This window comes from Bos indicus x Bos taurus, chromosome 11 (genome assembly GCF_003369695.1).
Source record: "Bos indicus x Bos taurus breed Angus x Brahman F1 hybrid chromosome 11, Bos_hybrid_MaternalHap_v2.0, whole genome shotgun sequence".
In the NCBI taxonomy this organism is placed as follows: domain Eukaryota; kingdom Metazoa; phylum Chordata; class Mammalia; order Artiodactyla; family Bovidae; genus Bos; species Bos indicus x Bos taurus.
Window position 1 is genome coordinate 11,639,461 of NC_040086.1, and position 25,558 is coordinate 11,665,018.

The 25,558-nt window shown below is 37.4% G+C and overlaps 1 protein-coding gene across 2 annotated transcripts in view; it reads left to right on the forward strand.

The window, feature by feature from the left end:
- Positions 1-25,558, forward strand: part of EXOC6B (exocyst complex component 6B) — a 723,575-nt gene that overhangs the window by 88,051 nt on the left and 609,966 nt on the right. For both annotated transcript variants that reach the window (XM_027554900.1, XM_027554901.1), the window contains exons 2-5: positions 4,082-4,247; positions 16,826-16,873; positions 18,525-18,615; positions 18,726-18,771. In XM_027554900.1, the coding sequence (XP_027410701.1) occupies positions 4,082-4,247; positions 16,826-16,873; positions 18,525-18,615; positions 18,726-18,771 (351 nt within the window). The remainder of the gene's footprint in view (positions 1-4,081; positions 4,248-16,825; positions 16,874-18,524; positions 18,616-18,725; positions 18,772-25,558) is intronic.

Below are 25,558 nucleotides of genomic sequence, written 5' to 3' on the forward strand. Positions count from 1 at the left end.
ATAAAGGCCCTAAAATAGGAGAAACAGGTGGGGCCCTAGTGATAAGGATGTAGAAAATACATTAACTCTTTACATTGTTCTGAAAAATGTTTGATGTTTACGTTATCATGACTGGACTTGAAAGTGGAATTGAATTGTAGAAATTTAGAGCTAGGCTGATGCTAAAAAGAATTTATAATTGATTGCTTCCTATTTCCTAAATGAGAAAGCTGAGTGTCCTAGAGATTAACTCCTAGTTAATCACATGGCTAAACACCAAGGCCACACAGTCAAGGCAGCTAAAATCCACTTTTCCTTTCTTTCACTTATACTTTTTAAAATAGAAATTTCAGGGAGCTAGGGAGGCACTATTAACATAAATTATAAACTTCTTAACTTTGAGATTTTCTTCTCCTTGAGGTTGTCTTTTGCATATTAATGTAGCTTTTTGGAGGAAGAACAATAGAAAGTTTTACATTGTATAAGGAAGTATACTTACTATTTAAAAGTATTATTGGGTCAAGATATAACTGAATTTGAAACCAAGAGGCTTGTGTCAATATTAAGTAATAATCTTCTTATGCCATTTACATGGTTGGATTTTCAGTGGTTATTTCTCTTCTTCAAATGGCAAGGAACACTGGTGCCTTTACATGGAAACCTTTCTTTTTCTTTCCTTTGGAGGGGGAACAGTTAGGCTTGTTTGAGGTTAGTTACAGATAGCTCATTTAGGCATTTTAATTGTTTTAATTGTCAAAGAAAGGGTTATTTATAATTTATTTGAAGATCTCTTCCTTTTATTTATTCATAAATAAATGTTCAGAATTTTTACTGTAATCCAAACTTGTATATGTATTACGTTCTATGATTATTGCTGAGTTTTGGGCAATGGAACTTACTTGCTGAATCAGGATGGTAATCTGGTATCTACAAATTATGTGCTGTGTGTGCTCAGCTGCTTCAGTTGTGTCTGACTCTTTGTGACCCTAAGGACCATAGCCTGCCAGGCTCCTCTGTCTGTGGGATTCTCCAGGTATGAATACTGGAGTGGGTTGCCATGCCCTCCTTTAGGGGATCTTCCCAGCCCAGGGATTGAACTTGCATTTCTTGAATTGGCATGCGGGTTCTCTACCACTAGCACCACCTGGGAAGCCCAAATGATTATAGAACCAGAAAATGTTGGTAATGAGCAAAAGTATATTTGTTGAATAAATGTCAGACATCTAAGAGCTCTTAGAGATAATGTTCTTCCTAGGTGGCACTGCTGCTGCTGCTGCTAAGTCGCTTCAGTCGTGTCCGACTCTGTGTGACCCCAGAGACTGCAGCCCACCAGGCTCCCCCGTCCCTGGGATTCTCCAGGCAAGAACACTGGAGTGGGTTGCCATTTCCTTCTCCAATGCATGAAAGTGAAAAGTGAAAGTGAAGTCGCTCCGTCGTGTCCGACTCTTTGCGACCCCATGGACTGCAGCCCACCAGGCTCCTCCATCCATGGGATTTTCCAGGCAAGAGTACTGGAGTGGTGCCACTAGTGGTGAAGAATCTGCCTGCCAATGCAGGAGATGCAGGAGACACAGGTTTAGTTCCTGGGTCGATGAGATCCTCTGGAGAAGGAAATGACAATCCACTTCAATGTTCTTGCCTGGGAAATCCCATGGATGGAGAAGCCTAGTGGGCTACAGTCCATGGGGTTGCAGAGTTGGACACGACTGAGCAACTAAACAACAACAGAGACAACAGTAGTCATTCATTTAGTTGGTGAATGTTTACTTACTACCTCTTACCTATCTGGCATTGTTTTAGAGATAGAGGTGAATGTGGCAGACAAAGTTGTTGCCCTGGAGCTTACAATCTAATTGGGATGGGTTGGGGGGGAAGATAACAAACTGAATGAGAAGGAGAAAATTGTTTGAAGATGTAGGGAATGAGTGTCATTAGCATATGAACAGCAAAAACAAAATGCTTGAGGCAGGAAGAGACTGAAAAAAAATCCTCTGTAGCAGGAGCATAGAGGATGGAGGAAGGCAAGGCTAGAGGTGTGACTTAGGGAGAAACAATATTAGAAAAATAATCAGAGGCTAGGTTATGTGGAATGTTATAGGCCATGATAATAAGGATTTATGACTTTTATTCCTTTTGTAAAGAGAAGGAATCGGAGAGTCCGACTCTTGCAACTCCATGGACTGTAGCCTGCCAGGCTCCTCTCTCCGTGGGATTCTCTAGGTTAGAATACTGGAGTGGGTTGCCATTCCCTTCTCCAGAGGGTCTCCCTGACCCAGGAATCAAATCTAGGTCTCCTGCATCGCAGGCACTGAGCTATGAAGGAAGCCCCTTGACTAACACAAACAAGAGGGTAACATCTGAACTACTGCTTCATAAAGGCCATTTTTACTGCTGTGTGGAGTATCTCCTTTGGGACAAGAAGTAGCGGGAGTGAGGGGTGCTGAATGGAGAGTTTTAGGAGGCTATTGCTTTGGTCCAGTGAGCCAGTGATAGCAGTTTAGACTAGGGTTTTTATTGGAAATGGTGGGATGGTGGTTAATTTTAAGATATGCCTTGGAGGTTAAGTTGTCAGGACTTCCTAGCAGATTGGATGAGGTTTGATGGAAAGAGGTGCATTGGGAGTGATTCCTGGATTTGGGTATTTGACTTGGGCAACTGGATACGCCATTAGCTCTGATGGGTAGCTGAGTGGTAGAGAGCTTTTGAGAGGATCAAGTTTGGGATTGGAGATAGTTTGGTGATAGATGATTTTTTTCTATGTTAAAATTCAAGATGATTTTTAAAAATCCAATTGGAGTTGTTAAATAGTAGCTAGGCATTTGAGCCTAGTGCTTAGGGAAGTGCTCAGAATTGAAGGTATAGATTAGGAAGTCTAGCACTATAGTAGATGGTATATATTATAAAGACATGGAATTAGCTGTCATTTCTTGGTGAGAGAGCACAGGTAGGTAAGAGAAGAGCTCTTTGGAATATTAAGAAAAAGAATAGAGGAGGAGGAGTCCAGGAAGGAGATTAAGAAGGTATGTCAGTAAAATGATGAAAACCACTTAGTGTGGCATCATTGAAGTCTAGAGAAAAGAGTGTTTCCAGAAGGAAGATATATTAAACCATAGAAAATGCTGCCATTAGGTGCAGTAAGTTGCTAACTATTCGGAGGTGAGGAGGTAGAAAGAAATTTTGCTGGGAAGAGGAGCAGTGACATAAGATGGTGGCTGGAGGGAAATGAGTAGGTAAAGATGGATTTCATAAAGTCATGTTTATATATTCATGAGAATGATTTAGTAGAGTGGAAGAGATATATAATTCAGGGTAGGAATGAAAGGGGATAATTGCAGGAGTAAAGTTCTTAGAGACAACAAGAATGACTATAGATAAACACTTGAATTTTTATTGTTACAAGAGGGTGGACAGAATAGGAGTTTTAAATGTAAGCAGGTTGTTTGAGAGGAGATGAAATAATACATATATGGTATATATAGATAACATATATATATATTTCTGTGAAATACAACTGAAAGTGACAGAGAGGGTGGACATTTGAGGAGTGGAGAAAGTAAGGTTTTCACACATTTTAGAGACTACAAAGTGATTTTTTTTGGTGGTGGTACTGGGTGGGATAATTTTAATATTATTATCTAGTGATGTTTGGCTGCCCAATTTAAATTTGTCATCAGATGTAGCTGAACTGTTTAGCAGCACAGCTGTGTGATTTGTCTCTAGCAATGTCAGCTTCTTGAGTATAATCTTGGAGTAAATGTATAGTTGGGTTTTTCCAAAATTAAGTTTTTCTAGATTAGTTTAACTGAGAAAGAAAGGTACAGAGGAATTAAAATTCAGTCTTTTTATGATGAGAATTCTATGATGATTACTGTCAAACACTTAAATATTTTTCAATAAATAAGGAAGTAAAATTTTAGATTTTCCTAAAAAAATTCATCAAGCATTGGGGCAACATTAATACAATTGAATTACTCTGTGGTTTATGTTACTTAAACATCTAATTTCTAAATAAATTTGCTTGTGGGTTTGTAATTTTGTCTCTCTTTCTTAAGTATAAATCTATGTCTAATCTTCATGGCATTTTTTTTTTTTTTTGTAAAAGGTCTGTCTATGATGGTGAAGAACATGGACGATTCATGGAGAAGCTTGAAACTCGTATACGCAATCATGACCGAGAAATTGAGAAAATGTGCAACTTTCATTATCAGGGCTTTGTGGACTCTATAACAGAACTGCTGAAAGTAAGAGGAGAAGCCCAGAAACTCAAAGTAAGGAGACTCTCTCTGTCTTGGGGTTTTGGTTAACATTAAAGGAGTAGGGACTGCATTACAGGTTACATATTTGTGGTAAAGATTTTTGAATAGTAAGAAAGAGGTTTGTACTGAAACATAGATAATTGGGATTATAGCTTTTAGCTGAAAAGGATACTCTTTTAAGTTAAAATTTATTGGGGATAACTACATGTGGATGAGAGCTAGTAATAAAAATCAGTTTCTTCCAGATAGAAACTTAATTGATCCTTCTAGTCCTCTGTCTACTTCCTTGCTAGATAAAACCCATCACCATTGAATGACAGAATTGCAAGCCATGGCTGCAGAAGTCTTTGCGGCATGGCAATCTGCAGCTGCTGCTGCTAAGTCGCTTCAGTCGTGTCCGACTCTGTGCGACCCCATAGACGGCAGCCCACCAGGCTCCCCCTCCCTGGGATTCTCCAGGCAGGAACACTGGAGTGGGTTGCCATTTCCTTCTCCAATGCATGAAAATGAAAAGTGAAAGTGAAGTCGCTCAGTTGTGTCCGACTCTTTGCGACCCCGTGGACTGCAGCCTACCAGGCTCCTTCATCCATGGGATTCTCCAGGCAAGAGTACTGGAGTGGGCTGCCATTGCCTTCTCTGATGGCAATCTGAGGCAGGGGAAAAAAAAATTGTGATAGTTGTGGAAGGTCTTCTACCAAAGTATGGAAGTTCTTTCTTGATAGGACTAACTCAAGTTCAGGAGAGAGGGTGGCTGTATTGGTTTTGTCCCTGGCATAGCAGATTTCCTTATCTTGGGTAACTGACTTTGCTACAGAAAAACTACTGTGTTTGATTATGGGATGCTGTCTTAGTGCCTTTTGGGGGGGGGGGTGTTATGAAATAAACAATATTGGCTCTATAAAATCACCCAAATTCTGAAGTACAAATCACAGTGGGTCTGCAAGGTTTCAAATAGGAATTTATGGACGTGTATAACAACTATCCAGTCATCATAAGAAATATAATGTTACAAAGAAAATTAAATCTCTCTTTTTTACCCTTCTCAGTAGCTTTCTTCACTCTACCATTCAAAAATAGCAAATCTTATTTGTTGTTAATGTTCTTTAATGCTTAACTATTATCATTGAAATTAAATTAATTTATTCAGCTTACCAAATTTAATTTCAGGTGAATTAAAAAGTTAAATGTAAAAAATAAAACCGTAAAGAAACAAGTAGAAAATATAGATGAATATTTATGTGATTTTGGAGAGTGAGGAATGCATTTCTAAACACAATTCCTAAGCTAGAAAGAAAATATTGATCCATACAATGATAGTACAGTGAAAGAACTTTCTACATACAAGTTAAAAATGTAAAAGTAAATAATAAAATATTTACAAATACATATGACAAATGATTGATATCCTAACAGAAAATATCTTAATAGGAAAAATATGAATACTAATAGAAAACAGAAATGCTTGTTAATGTACAGTTTACATACAAAGAAATAGAAGGAAATGCTACAATTTAGAAATAATTAAATACAAATTTAAACAATAAAGTGCCACCTAATAAAATAAAAAAAATGAAACAAATGTTAATTAAAGTTGGAGATGATACTTATCAACTGGGGAATGCCTGGTTGGAGTGGAGACTATTACAACTTTTAAGGGGAGCAGTTTTATATATCAATACTGAAAACTTCTTATGGATCACTGCCTTGTCATGGTGAAGGGGCTTGCATAACTCAATGAAGCTATGAGCCTTGCTGTGCAGGACCACCCAAGATGGACACGTCATAGTAGAGAGTTCTGACAAAATGTAGTCCACTGGAGGAGAGAATAGCAAACCACTCCAGTACTCCTGCTATGAGAACCCCATGAACTGTATAAAAAGGTAAAAAGATATGAAACCAAAAGATGAGCGCCCCAGGTCAGAAGGTGTCCAATATGCTACTGGGGAAGAGCAGATGGCAATTTCTCATAGCTCTAGAAAGAATGAAGCAGATGGGCCAAAGCGGAGAGATGCTGACTTGTGGATGTGTCTGGTAATGAAAGTAAAATCCGATGCTATAAAGAACAGTATTGCACAGGAAGCTGGAGTGTTAGGTCCATGAATCGAGGTAAATTGGATGTGGTCAAGCAGGAGATGGCAAGAGTAAACATTAACATATTAGGAATCAGTGAACTAAAATGGACGAGAAGGGGAGAATTTAATTCATATGACCATTATTACATCTACTACTGTGGGCAAGAATCCGTTAGAAGATATGAAGTAGCCCTCATAGTCAACAAAAGAGACCAAAATGCAGTACTTGGTTGCAACCTCAAAAACAGCAGAATGATCTTGGTTCATTTCTAAAACAAACCATTCAACATCACAGTAATCTTAAGTCTGTGTCCAGCCACCAGTGCCGAAGAAGCTGAAGTTGATCAGTTTTATGAAGACCTAGAGGACCTCCTAGAACAAACACCAAAAAAAGAATGTCCTATTCATCACAGGGGATTGGAATGCAAAAGTAGGAAGTTAAGAGATACCTGTAGTAACAGGCAAGTTTGGCATTGGAGTACAAAATGAAGCAGGACAAAGGCTAGCAGAATTTTGCCAAGAGAATACACTGATCATAGCAAACACCCTTTTTCAACAACACAAAAGAAGACTTTATGCATGGATATCACCACATGATCAATACCGAAATCAGATTGATTGCGTTCATTGCAGCCAAAGGTGGAGACGCTCTATACAGTCAGCAAAAACAAGACCTGGAACTGACTGTGGAACAGATCATCAGGTCCTTATAGCAAAATTCAGGCTTAAACTAAGGAAAGTGGGGAAACCACTAGGCCAGTCAGGTATGATCTAAAAATCCCCTATGATTATAGTTAAAGTTAAGTCGCTTAGTCGTGTCTGACTCTTTGCGACCCCATGGACTGTAGCCCACCAGGCTCCTCTGTCCATGGGATTCTCCAGGCAAGAATACTGGAGTGGGTTGCCATTTCCTTCTCCAGGGGATCTTCCAGACCCAGGGATCAAACCTGGGTCTCCCGCATTGCAGGCAGACACTTTAACCTCTGAGCCACCAGGGAAGCCCCCTATGATTATAGGGAGGTTACAAATAGATCTGGTAGATCTGGTAGACAGAGTTCCTGAAGAACTGTGGACAGAACTTCCTAATATACAAGAGGTACTGCAAGGAGGCAAAGTAGTTTTACAAATAGCTGAGGAAAGAAGAGAGGCTTAAGGCAAGGAAGAAAGGGAAAGGTATAACCAACTGAATGCAGAGTTCCAGAGAATAGCAGGGAGAGACAGGAAGGCCTTATTCAATGAACATTGACGAGAAGTAGAAGAAAACAACAGAAGGGGAGAGACTAGAGGTCTCTTGAAGAAACTAGAGATATCACAGGAAAATTTCAATGCAAAGATAGGCATTATAAAGGACAGAAATGGTTAAGACCTAGTAGAAGCAGAAGAGATCCAGAAGAGATGGCAGGAATACACAGAAGAACTGTACAAAAAAGGTCTTAATGACCCAGATAACCACGATTGTGTAGTCTCTCACCCAGAGCCAGATATCCTGGAACGTGAAGTCAAGTGGGCCTTAGGAAGCACTGCTGCCAATAAAGCTAGTGGAGGTGATGGAATTCCAGTTGAGCTATTTAAAATCCTAAAAGATGATACTATTAAAGTGCTGCATTCAATATGTCAGCAAATTTGGAAATACCAGCAGTGGCCACATAACTGGAAAAGGCCAATATTCATCCCAATTCCCAAGAAAGGCAGTACTAAAGAATGTTCAAATTACTGGACAGTTGCATTCACTTCCTATGCTAGTAAGGTTGTGCTCAAAATCTTTCAAGCCAGGCTTCAGCAGTACTTGAATCAAGAACTTCTAGATGTCCAAGCTGGGTTTAGTAAAGGCAGAGGAACAGGGATCACATTGCCAACTGAATCATAGAGAAAGCAAGGGAATTCCAGAAAAAAACTTCTATTTCTGATTCATTGACTATGCTAAAGCCTTTGACTATGTGAATCGTAGCAAACTGGAAAACTCTTAAAGATATGAGAATACCAGACCATCTTACCTGTCTCCTCAGAAACGTATTTGTGGGTCGAGAAGCATCAGTTAGGACCTTATATGGAACAACTGACTGGTTCAGAATTGAGAAAGAGTGCGACAAGTCTGTATATTGTCACCCTGTTTATTTAACTTATATTCAGAACACATTATGTGAAATGTTGGGTTGGATGAGTTACAGGCTGGAATCAAAATTGCCAGGAGAAATATCAACAATCTCAGATATGCAGATGATACCACTTTAATGGCAGAAGGTGAAGAGGAACTAAAGAGCCTCTTGATGAAGGTGAAAGAGGAGACTGAAAAAGCCAGCTTAAAACTCAGTATTAAAAAAAGCTAAGATCATGGCATCTGACCCCATCACTTCATGGCAAATAGAAGTGGAAAACATGGAAGTGGTGACAAATTTCCTCTTTTTGGGCTTTAAAATCACTGTGGATGGTGACTGCAGTCATGAAATTTGAAGACGATTGCTTCTTGGAAGGAAACTATGACAGTCCTAGACAGTGTATTAAAAAGCAAAGACATCACTCTGCTGACAAAGGTCCATATAGTCAAGGCTATGGTTTTTCCAATAGTCATGTACTGATGTGAGAGATGCACCATTAAGAAAGCAGAGCACCAAAGAATTGATACTTTCAAACTGTGGTGCCGGAAAAGACTCTTGAGAATCCCTTGGACCACAAGGAGATCGAACGAGTCAGTCCTAAAGGAAATCAACCCTGAATACTCATTGAAAGGAGTATTAATGCTTGAGCCACCTGATGCGAACAGCAGACTCATTGAAAAAGACCTGACGCTGGGAAAGACTGAAGGCAGAAGGAGAAGAGGGCGACAGATGAGATGGTTGAATGGCATCACCGATTCAATGGACATGAACTTGCGCAAACTCCGAGAGATGGTGAGGGACAGGGAGGCCTGGCGTACTGCAGTTCATGGGGTCACAAAGAGCTGGACTTGACGACTGAACAACAACAACTGAAAACTGCAAACAGCAACAAATGAAAACTATGTTTTCGTTTATTCTAAAGCTACAGGTGCATGTACAGTGATGTGCATGTGATTTTTTTTTTTGATGGCTAAGACTTTAAAATGTCCCTGAAAGTCATGTACTAGAGGATTAGTAAAATAAAGCATGGTATATCCATTTAAAAGAGTAAGAAACTACATTACTGTAGAAGGATATCTGATATGAGAACGTTTGCGTAATGTATAAAAACAGATTGAAAAGTATGAACAATTCGGTTCAATTTAAAAAGTTATACTGAATTTTAGGGGACTGAAAAGCCTCAAGTGGACAGAACTGTTTGAAATATGTGAAAATAAAGATACGGCGCTTCTGCCAGGAGTTGTACGTGCTGTTCGTCCTCACTCTTCTTCCTCATCCCAGCTTCCCATCCATCCTCTCCGTGTGCTGTTCTTGATGCCTGTGTTTGAAAACCTCTCTCTCTTCCTCGGGTGCTTTGTCCATGACAGGCAAAAGGGTGCTTTGTCTCTGGTTACTGAAGTAGACATGTAGTGGAGTACCTGAATATTACCCATAATGTTCTCTGTTAACACATGGGAGACTGCCCTAGGGGGCATCCTTTCAGCTTGTGTGAGGAGCCTGTGAAAATTCTTGAACTTTAGAAATAAGTTTAGAAAATGGAAAAGTTTGACTATTACATACTATCAGTGTTATTTGAACATAGCAATGAAATTTCTGTGTTCTCTAGGATGCCAGTTATTTTTTTTTTTTGATTCACAGTATGTGTGTGTGTGTGTGTGTGTAGGTGTGTATAAATATATATACATATCATACATATGTTCTCTGAATCAAGAAGTAGCATTCTAGACAAGCAGTATATAGAGCCTTTATTGAAATAAACATGGTATGTTTCTCCATTTATTTAGATCTTAATTATTTAAAATCCATCAAAGAGGTTTTTAAAAAAATTTTTTAAATTACGAAAGTATGATAACACTTTTCAGATGACTTGGAAAACACAGAACAAAGTTACATACAGTTCCACTATATATTACAATTATGTTTTAAGTAGATAATTTAAGATTTTTAATTGGAGTTTTAATATCAAACTTTCAGAAATTCATAGCATGAATAAGCAGAAAAGTAGAAGAATACAGTAGACCTGAAAAGCAGTATGAACCAATTCAACATAATTAAGATTTATACAATTTTCACACAATAGCAGGATACAAATTCTATTCAAGTTCCCATAGACTGTAAAGCAGGAGGCACTGAAACATATCTAGGGACATAAAACGGGGCTTCCTAGGTGGCTCAGTGGTAAAGAATCTGCCAGCTAATGGAAGAGACACAGGAGACTCAGGTTCGATCTCTGTGTTGGGATCAATCCCCTGGAGGAAGAAATGGCAACCTACTCCAGTATTCTTGTCTCGGAGATCCCGTGGACAGAGCATCCTGATGGGCTACAGTCCCTAGGGTCACAAAGTTGGACACGACTGAGTACAGACATGCACAAACGCCAAAGAAGGTGCAAAAATTTCATGGTCTAAAGGTATTGGAATCATACAGAATCTGTTCTCTTATCACAGTTGAATTATGTTAGAAGTCAACATTAAAGATACTCGAAAATATCCCACATATTTTCAAGTACAATGTGGCATTTATCAAGAGAGATCTTGACTTAGCTGTTGAAAGCCTCAATAAAGTTCACTTGTTCAGTTGTGTCCGACTCTTTGCGACCCTATGGATTGCAGCATGCCGGGTTTCCCTGTCCATCAACAACTCCCAGAGCTTACTCAAACTCATGTCCATTGAGTCGGTGATGGCATCCAACCATTTCATCCTCTGTTGTCCCCTTCTCCTCCTGCCTTCAATCTTTCCCAGCATTAGGATCTTTTCCAGTGAGTCAGCTCTTCACATCAGGTGGCCAAAGAATTGGATCTTCAGTTTCAGCATCAGTCGTTCCAATGAATAATCAGGACTGATCTCCTTTAGGATGGACTGGTTGGATCTCCTTGCAGTCCAAGGGACTCTCAAAGAGTCTTCTCCAACACCACAGTTCAAAAGCATCAATTCTTCAGCACTCAGCTTTCTTTATAGTCCAACTCTCACATCCATACATGACTACTGGAAAAACCAAAGGTTTGACTAGAGGGACCTTTGTTGGCAAAGTGATGTCTCTACTTTTGAATATGCTGTCTAGGTTGGTCATAGCTTTTCTTCCAAGGAGCAAGCATCTGTTAGTTTCAATAAAGTTAAAAGACTGAAAAAAACACAGAGGGTGACTGTAGAGAAGGAAACATTTAAGTGAGAAATTAATATTAAAATGAGAAATTAATATGAATGATACTTTAAAAAACATGTATTTGGAAATTAAATGTGCACATTTAAGTGATGGATGTATCTAAGAAGCCATAAAAAGGAAAATTAGAAAATGTTTGTAATAGAATAAAAATGAAAGGAAAATTTATCAGATTTTGTTGCATGCAGGTAAAGCTGCTCTGTGCAACTGAATACAATGTGGAATCTTGAATAAGTTATGAAAAAAATAATGGACACTAGCATAAAATTTTGTGAAATTTGAACAAAATCTGTGCTTCAGTTAATAATACTGTATCGCATGTTGATTTTCTGGTTTTTTTTTTTTTTTTTTTTTTTGCATCATCGTATTTCTTTATATTCTCAGAATTGGATTGAAAATGTCAAGCCTCATTCAAATTGAAAAAATGTCACAAAGATAATAAACTTTCTAGACTTTTAGCAGTAATACTAGATGCCAGAGTAAGTGGAATTATATCAAAGTTTTGAGTGAATATAAGTTAGAAATCTAGGATTCCATTCATGCTTAAGCAAACAACTGGAACCAAAATGTCATAAATTTTTTTAGCTAAGCAAAAATTCATAAGTTTCTAAAATATATATTATACATATTTCACTTTTTCTATTTCACGTTCAGTGCTTCCATTTTGTTTAAATGCTTTCCAATTTCTCCTTCTTATTTTTTGTTGTTCTTTCTCAAGCCTTTTTCGAGTGCATTTAAATAAAATGGGAGCACAGACTATGAAATAGAAAAAGTGAAACAAACTAGATAAAAGTAAAAAGTAATACTGTAGTACAGTTATTTTTAAATAGGGCTGTTTATTAGACTCACATCTGAAGCTTTGGAGAAAAAAACAATACCTTGGCATTTGTATTTTACAAAAAATTTCAAGATAATTCTAATGTGCATCTGGATTTTAAAAAGTGATTGCAGGTTTTTCTATTAAACGGTAGTTTCAGTGATATAGAATTTACTATTTTCTGTTGACCAGTCATGATACAATGGTGTTAAAATGAATAACAGTTACATAATCACAGTAGTAAAAAATATTTTTTCAGTTTTCATGATCAGTAGCCAGATAAAAAATAAAAGAGAATTTACAATTGCAAACTATAATGGCAACATGATTAACCTAATGATATAAAATACTTACAGTAGAGTGATGTGGTAATTGGAAGTGTATACTTCCAATTGGATGTGCGTAATTCCAAGTGTTTTCATCCACCCAGCCAGTCTATGTTTTTTGGTTGGTGCATTTAATCAATTTACATTTAAGGTAACCTATTGCTGTTTTCTTAATTGTTTTGAGTTTATTTTTTGTAGTTCTTTTCCTTCTCCTTGGTTTTTCTCCTTAGAGAAGTTTCTTTCTCATTTTATATCCTGCTGTTCCCTTCTGCCTTGTTCCTTTTGCATTTTATATGATGCCATTCCCTTCTGATTTCTGTTGAGAAATCAGCTGATAACCTTATGGGAATTCCCTTGTATGTTATTTGTCATTTTTCCCTTGTTGTTTTTAATGTTTTATCTTTGTATTTAATTTTTGTTATTTTGATTGCTATGTGTCTTAGTGTGTTCCTCCTTGGGTTTATCCTGCCTGGGAGTCTCTGTTCTTCCTGGACTAGGTTGAATTTTTCCTTTTCCATGTTAGGAAAAGGAACTGTTATCATTTTAGACATTTTCTCAGGTGCTTCCTCTCTTCTCCTTTTGGGACCCTTATAATGTGAATGTTGGTGTGTTTAATGTTGTCCCAGAAGTCTCTGGCTGTCTTCTTCTTCTTTTTTTTTTTCCTTTTTTCTATATTCTGTTTTGTGGCAGTGAGAGCCACCATTCTGTCTTCTAGACCATTTACCTCTTCTTCTGCCTGTTACTCTGCTATTGATTCCTTCTACTGCATTGTTCATCTCTGTTTGTTCTTTAGTTATACTTGGGCTTTGGTAAACATTTCTTATATCTTCATTCTTTTTCCAAGATCCTGGATCATTTTCACTGTCATTATTCTGAATTCTTTTTCTGGAATGTGCCTATTTCCCCCCTTTTTAGTTGTCTTCCTGAGATTTTATCTTGTCCCTTCATCTGGGACACAATAGTCTGCATTTTCATTTTGATTAACTTTCTGTTATGTGGTTTCTCTTCTGGCGGCTGCAGGATTGCAGTTTTCCTTGCTTCTTCTGTTTGCTCTCTGGTGGATAAGGCTAAGAGGCTTGTGCAAGCTTCCTGATGGGAAGGACTGGTGGTGGGAAAAACTGGATCTTGCTCTGGTGGGCAGGGTTGTGCTTAGTAAAACTAATCTGGGGACTTCCCTGCTGGTCCAGTGGTTAACACTTTGGCTTCCAATGCCCAGGGTGCAGGTTTGATCCATGGTCACGGAGCTAAGATCCCATATGCCCTATGGCCAAGAAACCAGATCATAAAAAGCAGAGCAATATTGTAACAAATTTAATGAAGACTTAAATTAAGAAAAAAAAAGTAATCCAGTTGTCTGCTTATGGGTAGGGTATTGCACTCCCTCTTTGTTAGTTGTTTGGCCAGAGGGAGCCCAGCCCTGGGGTCTACAGGTTCTGTGGTAGGGTTAATGGTGACCTCAAAGAAGGCTCACCAAGGGGCGCCTCCCAGGCTGCTGTTGCCAGTGCGTGTGGCCAGCCACTGTTGATCCACACCTCCATAGGAGACCCTCCATCACTAAGTAGGTCTGGTTCAGTCTCCTGTGGGGGGTCACTGCTCCTTTCCCTTGGGTCCTGGTGTGCTCAAGATTTTGTTTATGCCCCCCAAGTGGGTGTCTCTGTTTCCCACAGTCCTGTGGAAGTCCTGTAATCAAATCCCACTGGCCTTCACAGTCAGATTCTAGGGGGATTTCTAGTCCCTTTGCTGGATCCCCTGGCTGGGAAGCTTGATGTGGGGCTTGGAACCTTCACAACAGTGGGAGAAGGTCTTTGGTATTATGCTTCTCCAGTGTGTGGGTCGCCTGCCCAGTGGGTATGGGATTTGATTTTATAATGATCGCATTCCTTCTGCTGTCTTGTTGCAGCTTCTCCTTTGTCTTTGGGTGTAAGATATCTTTCTTTGGTCGGTTCCAGCATCCTCCTGTCAATGATTGTTCAACAGCTAGTTGTGATTTTGATGCTCTCGCAGGAGGAGATGAATACATGTTCTTATACTCAGCCATCTTGAACCCCTAGATAAGCTGTGTAGATGTCCTCTCGTTGTTATGTTCAAATAGTATTGAAATAGTAATTATCTTTCTATCAGAAGCTTTAATTAGGCTCCTGTGGCTGTTTTAGAATTCTGGTTTGCGTGAAATTGGTTTAGTGGGCCATGATCAGTATTTTTAATAAAAATTGAAATAGAATGGAAAAGGGAACAATAAAGTGTATTATATGCAGTAAGACAAAATTGTTTCTTGAAAATTTTGTTTCTCTCTGTGTGTGTGTATTTCCTATACTTGCGTATCAGGTTGCAATGTAAAATATATTTCTTTCAATGAGTTTGAGGTTAAAAAAAAAGTTTCAGAAATATCTTTATAAAGTAAACAAGGCATTCTAGTAGAGAATGTGATACTGAAATTAGTAGTATTTATGGAAGGTTGAATTTTATGAAATCTCCTATTTACATGAAAAAAAAAATCTAATCATTCTTAAATAATAATCACTCAGGGGCTGCCCACACCACTTTTATTCACATTGTTTAAAAGCTTTTTCTTATATTGAACTGATATTAATCCCATTTTTGAATAACGTCCATATATTGGTTTGAATAATAAGCTCTTCAGTCTCACTTATTCTAGACCAAGAATCAGCAAAGTATATCTTCTAGGCCAAATCCAGCTTGCCTCCTAATTTTGCAAATGAATGTAGAAACATATTGGAACATAGAAACACCCATTCATTTATGTATGTATATGGTTGCGTTTTTGCTTCAGTGACAGTGCATGTAGTAATCTGCTCAGAAAATGATAGTCCAGGTATAGTGTATAGTTTTGGGCAAAATTTTCAAAGGTGTGTTCCTAAAAAACTGGTTTCCTGAGATGATCCTCAGTGAAAAGATGCTACATAAAATAAGTTGGAAAACACTGTGTGATATCTCCTTAGGCATTTATAGTGCTATAGAATATTAAATGCTTCAGAAGTTCCCAGTAAACGAACCTTTTTAGTATTATTTCCTATACATATTATGTATGTGTGTGTCTATGTTTGTGTGTATACAGAGTGCAGAGTATCTATTAGTATAAAATTTGTTGTCGTTCTGAGGGACATAATAGAAAATGCTGGGTTAAGGAAATATCTTAAACATAAGGAGAGATTTAGAGTCCACCAATTTAGAATTGGTGGAAGTATAGGAAGCCTCTATTAAAGAAAGCTTTAGAAGTTAATATTGCTCATGTTTTGATAATGTTTAAGAAGGTGGGGAAGTTACTATTCTATAAAGTTAATTTTTATATCTACTGATTCTTCAAGAGTGGCTACCAAAATGAGTGGTGCCAATTCATGAATTCTATGTAAATTTAAAGCTTGTTTACCTGATTTTTTACTATCTGATGGATAAATTAGAAAAGAGGGAATATGGAAATGTTAGGAACTATCAAGAATTAGTGATCCAAGAAATTAAGATAAAATACTTTCTAAAATTAGATTATAAGTAGAAATATTTGACCTGAGTTCCGTTCAGTTCAGTTTAGTCGCTCAGTCCTGTCTGACTCTTTGCGACCCCATGGACTGCAGCATGCCAGGCCTCCCTGTCCATCACCAGCTCCCGGAGTTTACTCAGACTCCCTTAGTTAAACAATTCAATTTATGCTCAAGTAAGGTTCTTTGTCCCACTCCAGTGTTCTTGTCTGGAGAATACCAGGGATGGGGGAGCCTGGTGGGCTGCCATCTATGGGGTCACACAAAGTTGGACATGGCTGAAATGACTTAGCAGCAGCAAGGTTCTTTGTGGGTTATTTTTTCTATTATAGTTTTTCTTTCCATTTCAAATGAAAGTGTGATATTTATTTGTGTTATATAGTTTGTACTATTTCAAACTGAACATATTTTTTAGTAATTTTTTTTTATTGTTCAAAAAGTCATATAGATGTTCAGTAGACAAGTTAATACAGTTTAATCCCAGGAGAATACAACTAAACCAAAATGTGGTGAAATATGGAAACAATCTGAGTACGTACACTAAATATTTTCATTTAAAGTCTTCATCTTAATCAAACTATTGTCTAGGTATTTATTATAAGTTTAAATTGTCTTCTCTCCACAGAATCAAGTGACGGATACTAATAGAAAACTACAACATGAGGGAAAGGAAGTAAGACCAGTTTACCTTTTGAAAAAGTCTTTTCTGTTTCCTGTCATTCTCTTTGATGACTGTGTTCCTGATTTAGTGGCTTGTGAGACCATAAGCTGCATGTTGGAAGGAGTTGGACATTATCATTGCTTCTCATGTTTGTCTGCAGTAAATGAATATAATCACTAGAAAGCTTAGTGAGAGTATGTAGCCTTCCTTAGTTGTATTTTTAAATCACTTGAGTAGTCATAATATGGCCAATGCTGTTTCCGCTGCCTAGAATCTTCTTTCTCCAGTGTTTATGCACTTCATATATTTGCTCATATGTTACCTCCTAATGAGGCCTTTACTAACCAACTTACTTAGAATTGCAATCTCACTTTCACCTTTTGTTTTCTTTTTACCTTTCCTGCTTAATTTTTCTCCATTGCACCTATCATGCTCTGATATTATATAGTTTTCCTTATATGTTTGTTTTTTTGGTCTCCTTCCAGTAGAAATTAAGCTCCATGAGGTCAGGATTTTTTTTTTTTTTAAATACACTGCCATATCCCCTCTACCTGCCTAAACAGTGACTGGCACAACATGAATGTGCCATAAGTATTTGTTAAAAAAGTGAATCATTGATTCTATTAGTTGATATATTCACCATTTAAATCATAGTTTATAAGATCACTTGATGTCCATTTTCTCACTTAATCCTCATGGCTGACCTGTGACAAAATTAGGACTAGTATTTTATTGACCAGGAGAATAAAACAGATGATTTGCAAAAGTTTACATAGTAATTGATATGGCTGAGACTAAAATCCAAGTTTTCTGACTTATAGTCAGTTACTGTTCCCTGTATCATGTACCTTCCTTATTGCCTAATACTTATTTAATGTTTAATAATCTTTAAGATTAGCCTTTGATTGTCTTATCAGTAACTTAATCACGACCACTTCTCTCTTTTTTTTGGGAGGGGGGCATAGTATTTAAGTAGCTAACATTTTTAGGTATGGATATGGGATGAATTCTATAAGAGGCCATGTAGCTTATTGCTTTTTAAAAGTTTGTCTCACATATTTTAAGTTTTTGCAAAGAGCACAGTTTCTTCTAGTTTTATTTTCTATCACTTCAGAGGGAAGACTTTAAAACTCTATGAGAAGATAAATACTGGATAAGTACTTCACTAAACTGGAATTCTTGCAAAAGCCACAACTTCTAAGTGTGTGGTTTATTCTCTATTGAAATAGAGATTTAGTTAAAGATTATTTTCAAGATTCATTTGAAGCTGTATAAGAAGGACTGTTTTCCTCTAGGCATCTAGCACTGATGAAAGAAATATAGGATCTTCTTAGATTGATGAAATCATAAATCATGAAAAGTCTGAATAGGGTTTGGAGCAAATCTGCAAGTTTTTTTTTCCTGGATAGCCCCTGAATTTTAAGATTTCATTTCACCCAGCCTTTTCTAGTGTAGTATGTATGCATCTTGGGGAGAAAGGGGGAAACCATGCAGGGATGTTTTACTGGTTGGGAAAGGCAGTTCCTTAGTCCACTTGGCAGGTCTTACTATGAAACTGTCTGGGATGTTCTGATGAATTGAACATAGGGTGGAAAAATGTGACTGAAAGCTTTTTATTTACAGCTGTTGGCATAATTCAGTTTTTTTTTTCCCTCTTGCCAAGCTGGTGATAGCAATGGAAGAGCTGAAGCAGTGTCGACTACAACAGAGAAATATTTCTGCCACTGTTGATAAATTAATGCTGTGTCTTCCAGGTGAGAAACTGGATATAGAGTAGAATTCTTGATGCAGTTTCTTTAGCTTTAATTAATCTTTCACTTTCTCTAAATTATTCTAATGTGCTCTTTTTCCCTTCTCTTTAAAGTTCTGGAGATGTATAGTAAACTGCGGGAGCAGATGAAAACTAAAAGGTAAGTTTTTTTTTATTGAACTTTGTGTTATCTAAAATTTGTTATTTAGAATTTTTTTAAAAGTCCATATTTAGCATAACCTTTCAAAAATAATTGTTGATAAGACATCTTCTCTAGCCTTTTGTATATCTATTGATTCATCCTGAGAGTTACTATTATTTTCATATGCTAGTGGTATGCTGATGTATTTTGTCATGTATTATGTTTAAGAAAAAATACTACACATAGTTTGATTTTTAGAAGACCCAGTTTTTTAGGGGAAAAGCATATAATTGTTTTAGTGATAGTTAATTTCAGAAATATGCTTTGGTTTAGAAAAAATAGTTACTGGTTCTGGAGGTTCTCCATTGAAACAGAACCAATAATGTGTGTATCTGTGTGTGTGTGTGTGTGGAGAGAGAGAGAGAGAGATTGATTGTTTTTTTTTTTTTTTTTTAGCAAATTGGTTCACATGATTATGGAGGCTGGCAACTCCAAAATTTGCCTAGTAGATTAGTAAGCTAGTTAGTGTCAGGGAAGAGTGAATACTATTGCCTGAGTCTGAAGACGGTCTGCTGGCCAAATTCCATCTTCCTCTGGGGAGTTTAGTCTTTTTTCTATCAAGGTGTTTAACTGGTTTAATGAAGCCCATTCACATTATGCAGACTGTTCTTCTTTACTCAAAGTCTACTGATTTAAGCACTGATAAACTGAGTGACTTCACTTTCACTTTTCACTTTCATGCATTGGGGAAGGAAATGGCAACCCACTCCAGTGTTCTTGCCTGGAAAATCCCAGGGACAGGGGAGCCTGGTGGGCTGCCGTCTATGGGTCGCACAGTCGGACATGACTGAAGCGACTTAGCAGCAGTAGCAGCAATCTTGTGTCAAAAATACCTTCACAGAAATATCCAGAATAATATTTGATCAGATCTTTGGGTACTATGGCCTAACCAAGTTGACATGTAAAATTAACTATCACAAGGGGCAAAGTCAAGGTTAAGCTCAGAGGATTGCTTTCCTATGTATTATTTTAATCTGGTTTTATTTCAGAGGAAACTTTATAGTGACTCTTTGGCTCTTCTTCCCAAACTAGAGTAAGCATCCCCATTGTCTCTGCCCTGGGGTACCCTGCAGTATGATGGGGGTATGTGAAGCTTTAAGATAAACAGGACACATTTTCCTGGAATGTTAATTTTACCTAGTTTTGAGGGAAAAAGTACAGAATTAAAATATGTTAATACTGAAATAAGATTAAAAATATTATGAATAAAATTATAAATCCTCAAGACTTTTAAAGTTAAAACATGAGGCATCAGTATTTTTTTAATTTCTTAGGGCTACTTCCCAGACTGTCTTTTCCCCAGGAGAACATATTCATATAAGCGAACACAGATTGAACAGTATGAGAAATTCTGTTAAGAATGATAGAAAGTAGTATTATTTCCCTGATAACCTTTTTATGAAGTTCTAGAATTATAGAGAATTATAGAGATTTAAAAAAAAAAAACCAAACTTCTGTGTCAACTTCTCTGAATTAACAAATAGTAACAATTCTGGTTTTAATTCATATATATAAATATTTATGGCATATATAAACATATGTGAGAGACAGGTAAACATGTACATTTTAAGAAATTCAGGTAGAGCTCATCCCCTTCCTCAGTCCTTTTCCTTTCCTTTCTCCTTTGAGGAAACCAGTATCATAAATCTGGTATTTCCTTCTAGTCCATGTTTTTAATGTCCAAAAATCATATTGTATTTTAAAAAACATTTACATGAATAGTTCTGGTATTTGTTTTTTTGAGATTCATTCATTCATTCAATAAAAATGAATTGAGTACCTACTGTGTTGCTAGGCATTGCTTTTAGTGCTGGGGATATAGCTCTGAAAAAAATAGTATCTGCAATCATGGGCTAACATACTAGTGGAGAGCTTATTAAAACATATATAGAGATCTAGTTCACTTATTTTAATTGCTTTATAGTAGTCCATTATATGAACAATCTGCATTTTTCCTCTTAATTCAAGTGATTGTCATAAGTGCTGTTGACCAATATTTCCAGTTCAACCTTTTTCTGTTGCATAGAATAGGATTATATTTTGGGGGCTCCCTTGAGCTGTATCAGCACCACATACTGAGTTGCCCTCCTGTATGGTATCCTCCTTAATCTGCTTGGGCTCTAATACCCAGTGTTATGCTTCTGTGCCTCCTGAATGCCCTTCTCATCCCTGTTTGGCCCTGACACAGCTGCCTTCCTATACAGACAGTCTTACCGCACTAGGTCCCTTGTATCCCATGCTGGTCCATCTTACCCCTTATCCACCAGTATATGAATGCTCTTGTTTATTTGGATCTTCTTTAGCTGTTTTCTGCTTTTTAGTGAACAAGTCTTATATATCTTTTGTCATATTTCCCCCTAATTATATGGTATTTTTTGATGCCTATTTTCAATGGTATTACTTTTTAAATTTTAATTTTCAGTAATTTATTACTAGTATACTATTAAATTTGTGTATTTATCTTTTATTCTGCAATCTTATTAAATCATTTACTAATTCTAGGAGCTTTTTTGTATATTACATTGAATTTTCTATGTAGCTGATTATCTTATCTGCAAATAAAGACAGGTATATTTTTTTCTTTCCAATTGGGATGCTTTCTTTTTTGGTTTGGTTTTCTTGTCTTGTTGAACTTGTAGAGCCTCTGAAAGTGAAGTGAAAGTGAAAGTTGCTCAGTCATGTCTGACTCTTTACGGCCCCATGGACTACACAGTCCATGGAATTCTCTAGGCCAGGATACTGGAGTGGGTTGCCGTTGCTGTCTCCAGGGCATCTTCCCAGCCCAGGGATAGAACCCAGGTCTCCTGCATTGCAGGCAGATTCTTTACTGTCTGAGCCACAAGGGAAGCTGGTTAGAGCCTCTGGTACAGTGTTACATAGAAATAATGAGGCTAGATATCTTTGTCCTGTTCTTGATCTTAGGGGGAAAGCATTTAACCATTGAATCATATGTTAGGTGTAATTTTTTGGTACATGCAATTTATAAGGTTGAAGAAGTTTGCTTCTATTTCTAGTTCTTGAAACTTTCTGTTAGGAATGAATATTGGTTTTGTCAAATGCTTTTTCTATGTAAGTGAGATGATCATTATGTGTTTTAAGTTGCTTCAATTGTGTCTGACTCTTTGCAACCCTATGGACTATAGCCGACCAGGCTTCTTTGTCCATGAGGATTCTCCAGGCAAGAATACTGGAGTGGGTTGCCATGCCCTCCTCCAAGGGGATCTTCCCAGCCCAAGGATAGAACCTGCATTGGCTCCTGCACTGGCAGGCGGGTTCTTTACCACTAGTGCCAGGTGATCATATGTTTTTTAAAAACTGCTTTTAGTTTCTTAATATGATGATTTATATTGAATGTTAAATGTTAAACTTGCATTAATGGAATAAATCCCACTTGGTCATGATATACTGTCCTTTTTAATATGATGTGGTATTTGATTTGCTAAAATTTTGTTAAGGATTTTTGTATCTATGTTCATGAGAAATGTTTATTTGTGGTTTCCTTTTTGTGTTATATCTTTTTGGAATCAGATTCATGCTAGCCTTATGAATAACTTGGAAAGTTTTCCGTCTTTGATTTTCTGGAAGAATTTGTATAGTGTTAGTAATTATTTTCCTTAAACATTAATACTTGGTAGAATCTACCATTGAAACCACTTGACCCAGGAAATTTGCATCTTTTTGGTAAGAAAGTTGTTAACTACAGATTTGATTTAAAAAATAAATACATGGCTGTTTGCATTTTGTGTTTCTTGAGAAAATTTTATTTGTATCTTTCAAGTAATTTGTCTGTGTTACCAAAATTCTTGAATTCATTAACAAAAATTGTTAATTGTATTACTCTATGCTTTATTGACTATGCCAAAGCCTTTGACTGTGTGGATCACAATAAACTGTGGAAAATTCTGAAAGAGATGGGAATACCAGACCACTTGATCTGCCTCTTGAGAAATCTGTATGCAGGTCAGGAAGCAACAGTTAGAACTGGACATGGAACAACTGACTGGTTCCAAATAGGAAAAGGAGTTCGTCAAGGCTGTATATTGTCACCCTGTTTATTTAACTTCTATGCAGAGTACATCATGAGAAACGCTGGACTGGAAGAAACACAAGCTGGAATCAAGATTGCCGGGAGAAATATCAATAACCTCAGATATGCAGATGACACCACCCTTATGGCAGAAAGTGAAGAGGAACTCAAAAGCCTCTTGATGAAAGTGAAAGAGGAGAGTGAAAAAGTTGGCTTAAAGCTCAACATTCAGAAAATGAAGATCATGGCATCCAGTCCCATCACTTCATGGGAAATAGATGGGGAAACAGTGAAAACAGTGTCAGACATTGTTTTTCTGGGCTCCAAAATCAGTACAGATGGTGACTGCAGCCATGAAATTAAAAGACGCTTACTCCTTGGAAGGAAAGTTATGACCAACCTAGATAGCATATTCAAAAGCAGAGACATTACTTTGCCAACAAAGGTCTGTCTAGTCAAGGCTATGGTTTTTCCTGTGGTCATGTATGGATGTGAGAGTTGGACTGTGAAGAAGGCTGAGTGCCGAAGAATTGATACTTTTGAACTGTGGTGTTGGAGAAGACTCTTGCGAGTCCCTTGGACTGCAAGGAGATCCAACCAGTCCATTCTGAAGGAGATCAGCCCTGGGATTTCTTTGGAAGGAATGATGCTAAAGCTGAAACTCCAGTACTTTGGCCACCTCATGCGAAGAGTTGACTCATTGGAAAAGACTCTGATGCTGGGAGGGATTGGGGGCAGGAGGAGAAGGGGACGACAGAGGATGAGATGGCTGGATGGCATCACTGACTTGATGGATATGAGTCTGAGTGAACTCCGGAAGTTGGTGATGGACAGGGAGGCCTGGCGTGCTGCGATTCATGGGGTCGCAAAGAGTTGGACACGACTGAGCGACTGATCTGATCTGATCTGATTATTTTAACATGTAGAATCTATAGTGATACTTTCTCTTTGATCACTTATGTTGATGATTTGTCTTTTCTGTCTTTGTTTCAGTCTATCTCTCATTATTTTGGCTAGTTGTTTGTCAATTTTATTGATTTTTTGAAAATAGCATCTTTAGGTTTTATTGTTTTTTTTCCTTATTGTTCTATTTTACTGATTTTTAATATGAGGAGAAGAGGACAACAGAGGATGAGATGGTTGGATGGCATCACCGACTCAATGGACATGAGTTTGGGTAAACTCCAGGAGTTGGTGATGGATAGGGAGGTCTGGAGTGCTGCAGACCATGGGGTCACAAAGAGTTGGACACGGCTGAGCAACTAAACTGAACTGAACTGACTATTTCCTTTCTCCTATTTAATTGGGGTCTAATTTGCTCTTTTTTTTTTTGGTTGAAGTATAATTGATTTGCAATGTATTAGTTTTAAGTGCACAGCAAAATGATTCAGTCATAAACACACACACATGCCTGGCTTGCTGCAGTCCATGGGGTTGCAGAGAGTAGGACATGACTGGGCGACTAAACAGCAACTCTCTCTATATCTATCTGTCTATCTCACATCTTCTTTATCCATTCATCTGTTGATGGACACTTGGGTTGCTTCTGTATCTTGGCTATTGTAAATAATTTGTTCTTTTTTCTAGCTTTTTTAGGTGGAAGCCCAGGGCATTGATTTTGGTTCTGTTTTCTAATGTAGCTATTTAAAGCTGTACATTTCTCTTTAACAGTGCTTTAACTAAATCTTACATGTTTTATAATGTTGCAGTTTTTTTTATATTTATTTAAAATATTTTCTAATTTCTGTTGTGATTTTTTTTGATATTCCAATTAATTTTATTAAGTATTATTTTTCATGAAGTTCATAATAACTGTGCAAAATTCTCTGTTGTATATAATTTTTGTTAATTGGAAACCAGATTGTCTTTATTTTTTTTTTTAAACTTTACATAATTGTATTAGTTTTGCCAAATATCAAAATGAATCTGCCACAGGTATACATGTGTTCCCCATCCTGAACCCTCCTCCCTCCTCCCTCCCCATACCATCCCTCTGGGTCGTCCCAGTGCACTAGCCCCAAGCATCCAGTATCGTGCATCGAACCTGGACTGGCATCTCATTTCTTACATGATATTTTACATGTTTCAATGCCATTCTCCCAAATCTTCCCACCCTCTCCCTCTCCCATAGAGTCCATAAGACTGTTCTATACATCAGTGTCTCTTTTGCTGTCTCGTACACAGGGTTATTGTTACCTCTTTCTAAATTCCATATATATGTGTTAGTATACTGTATTGGTGTTTTTCCTTCTGGCTTACTTCACTCTGTATAATAGGCTCCGGTTTCATCCATCTCATTAGAACTGATTCAAATGTATTCTTTGTAATGGCTGAGTAATACTCCATTGTGTATATGTACCTCAGCTTTCTTATCCATTCATCTGCTGATGGACATCTATGTTGCTTCCATGTCCTGGCTATTATAAACAGTGCTGCGATGAACATTGGGGTACACGTGTCTCTTTCCCTTCTGGTTTCCTCAGTGTGTATGCCCAGCAGTGGGATTGCTGGATCATAAGGCAGTTCTATTTCCAGTGTTTTAAGGAATCTCCACACTGTTCTCCATAGTGGCTGTACTAGTTTGCCAAAAGAAACTAAAGACCTATATATAGAAAACTATAAAACACTGGTGAAAGAAATCAAAGAGGACACTAATAGATGGAGAAATATACCATGTTCATGGATTGGAAGAATCAATATAGTGAAAATGAGTATACT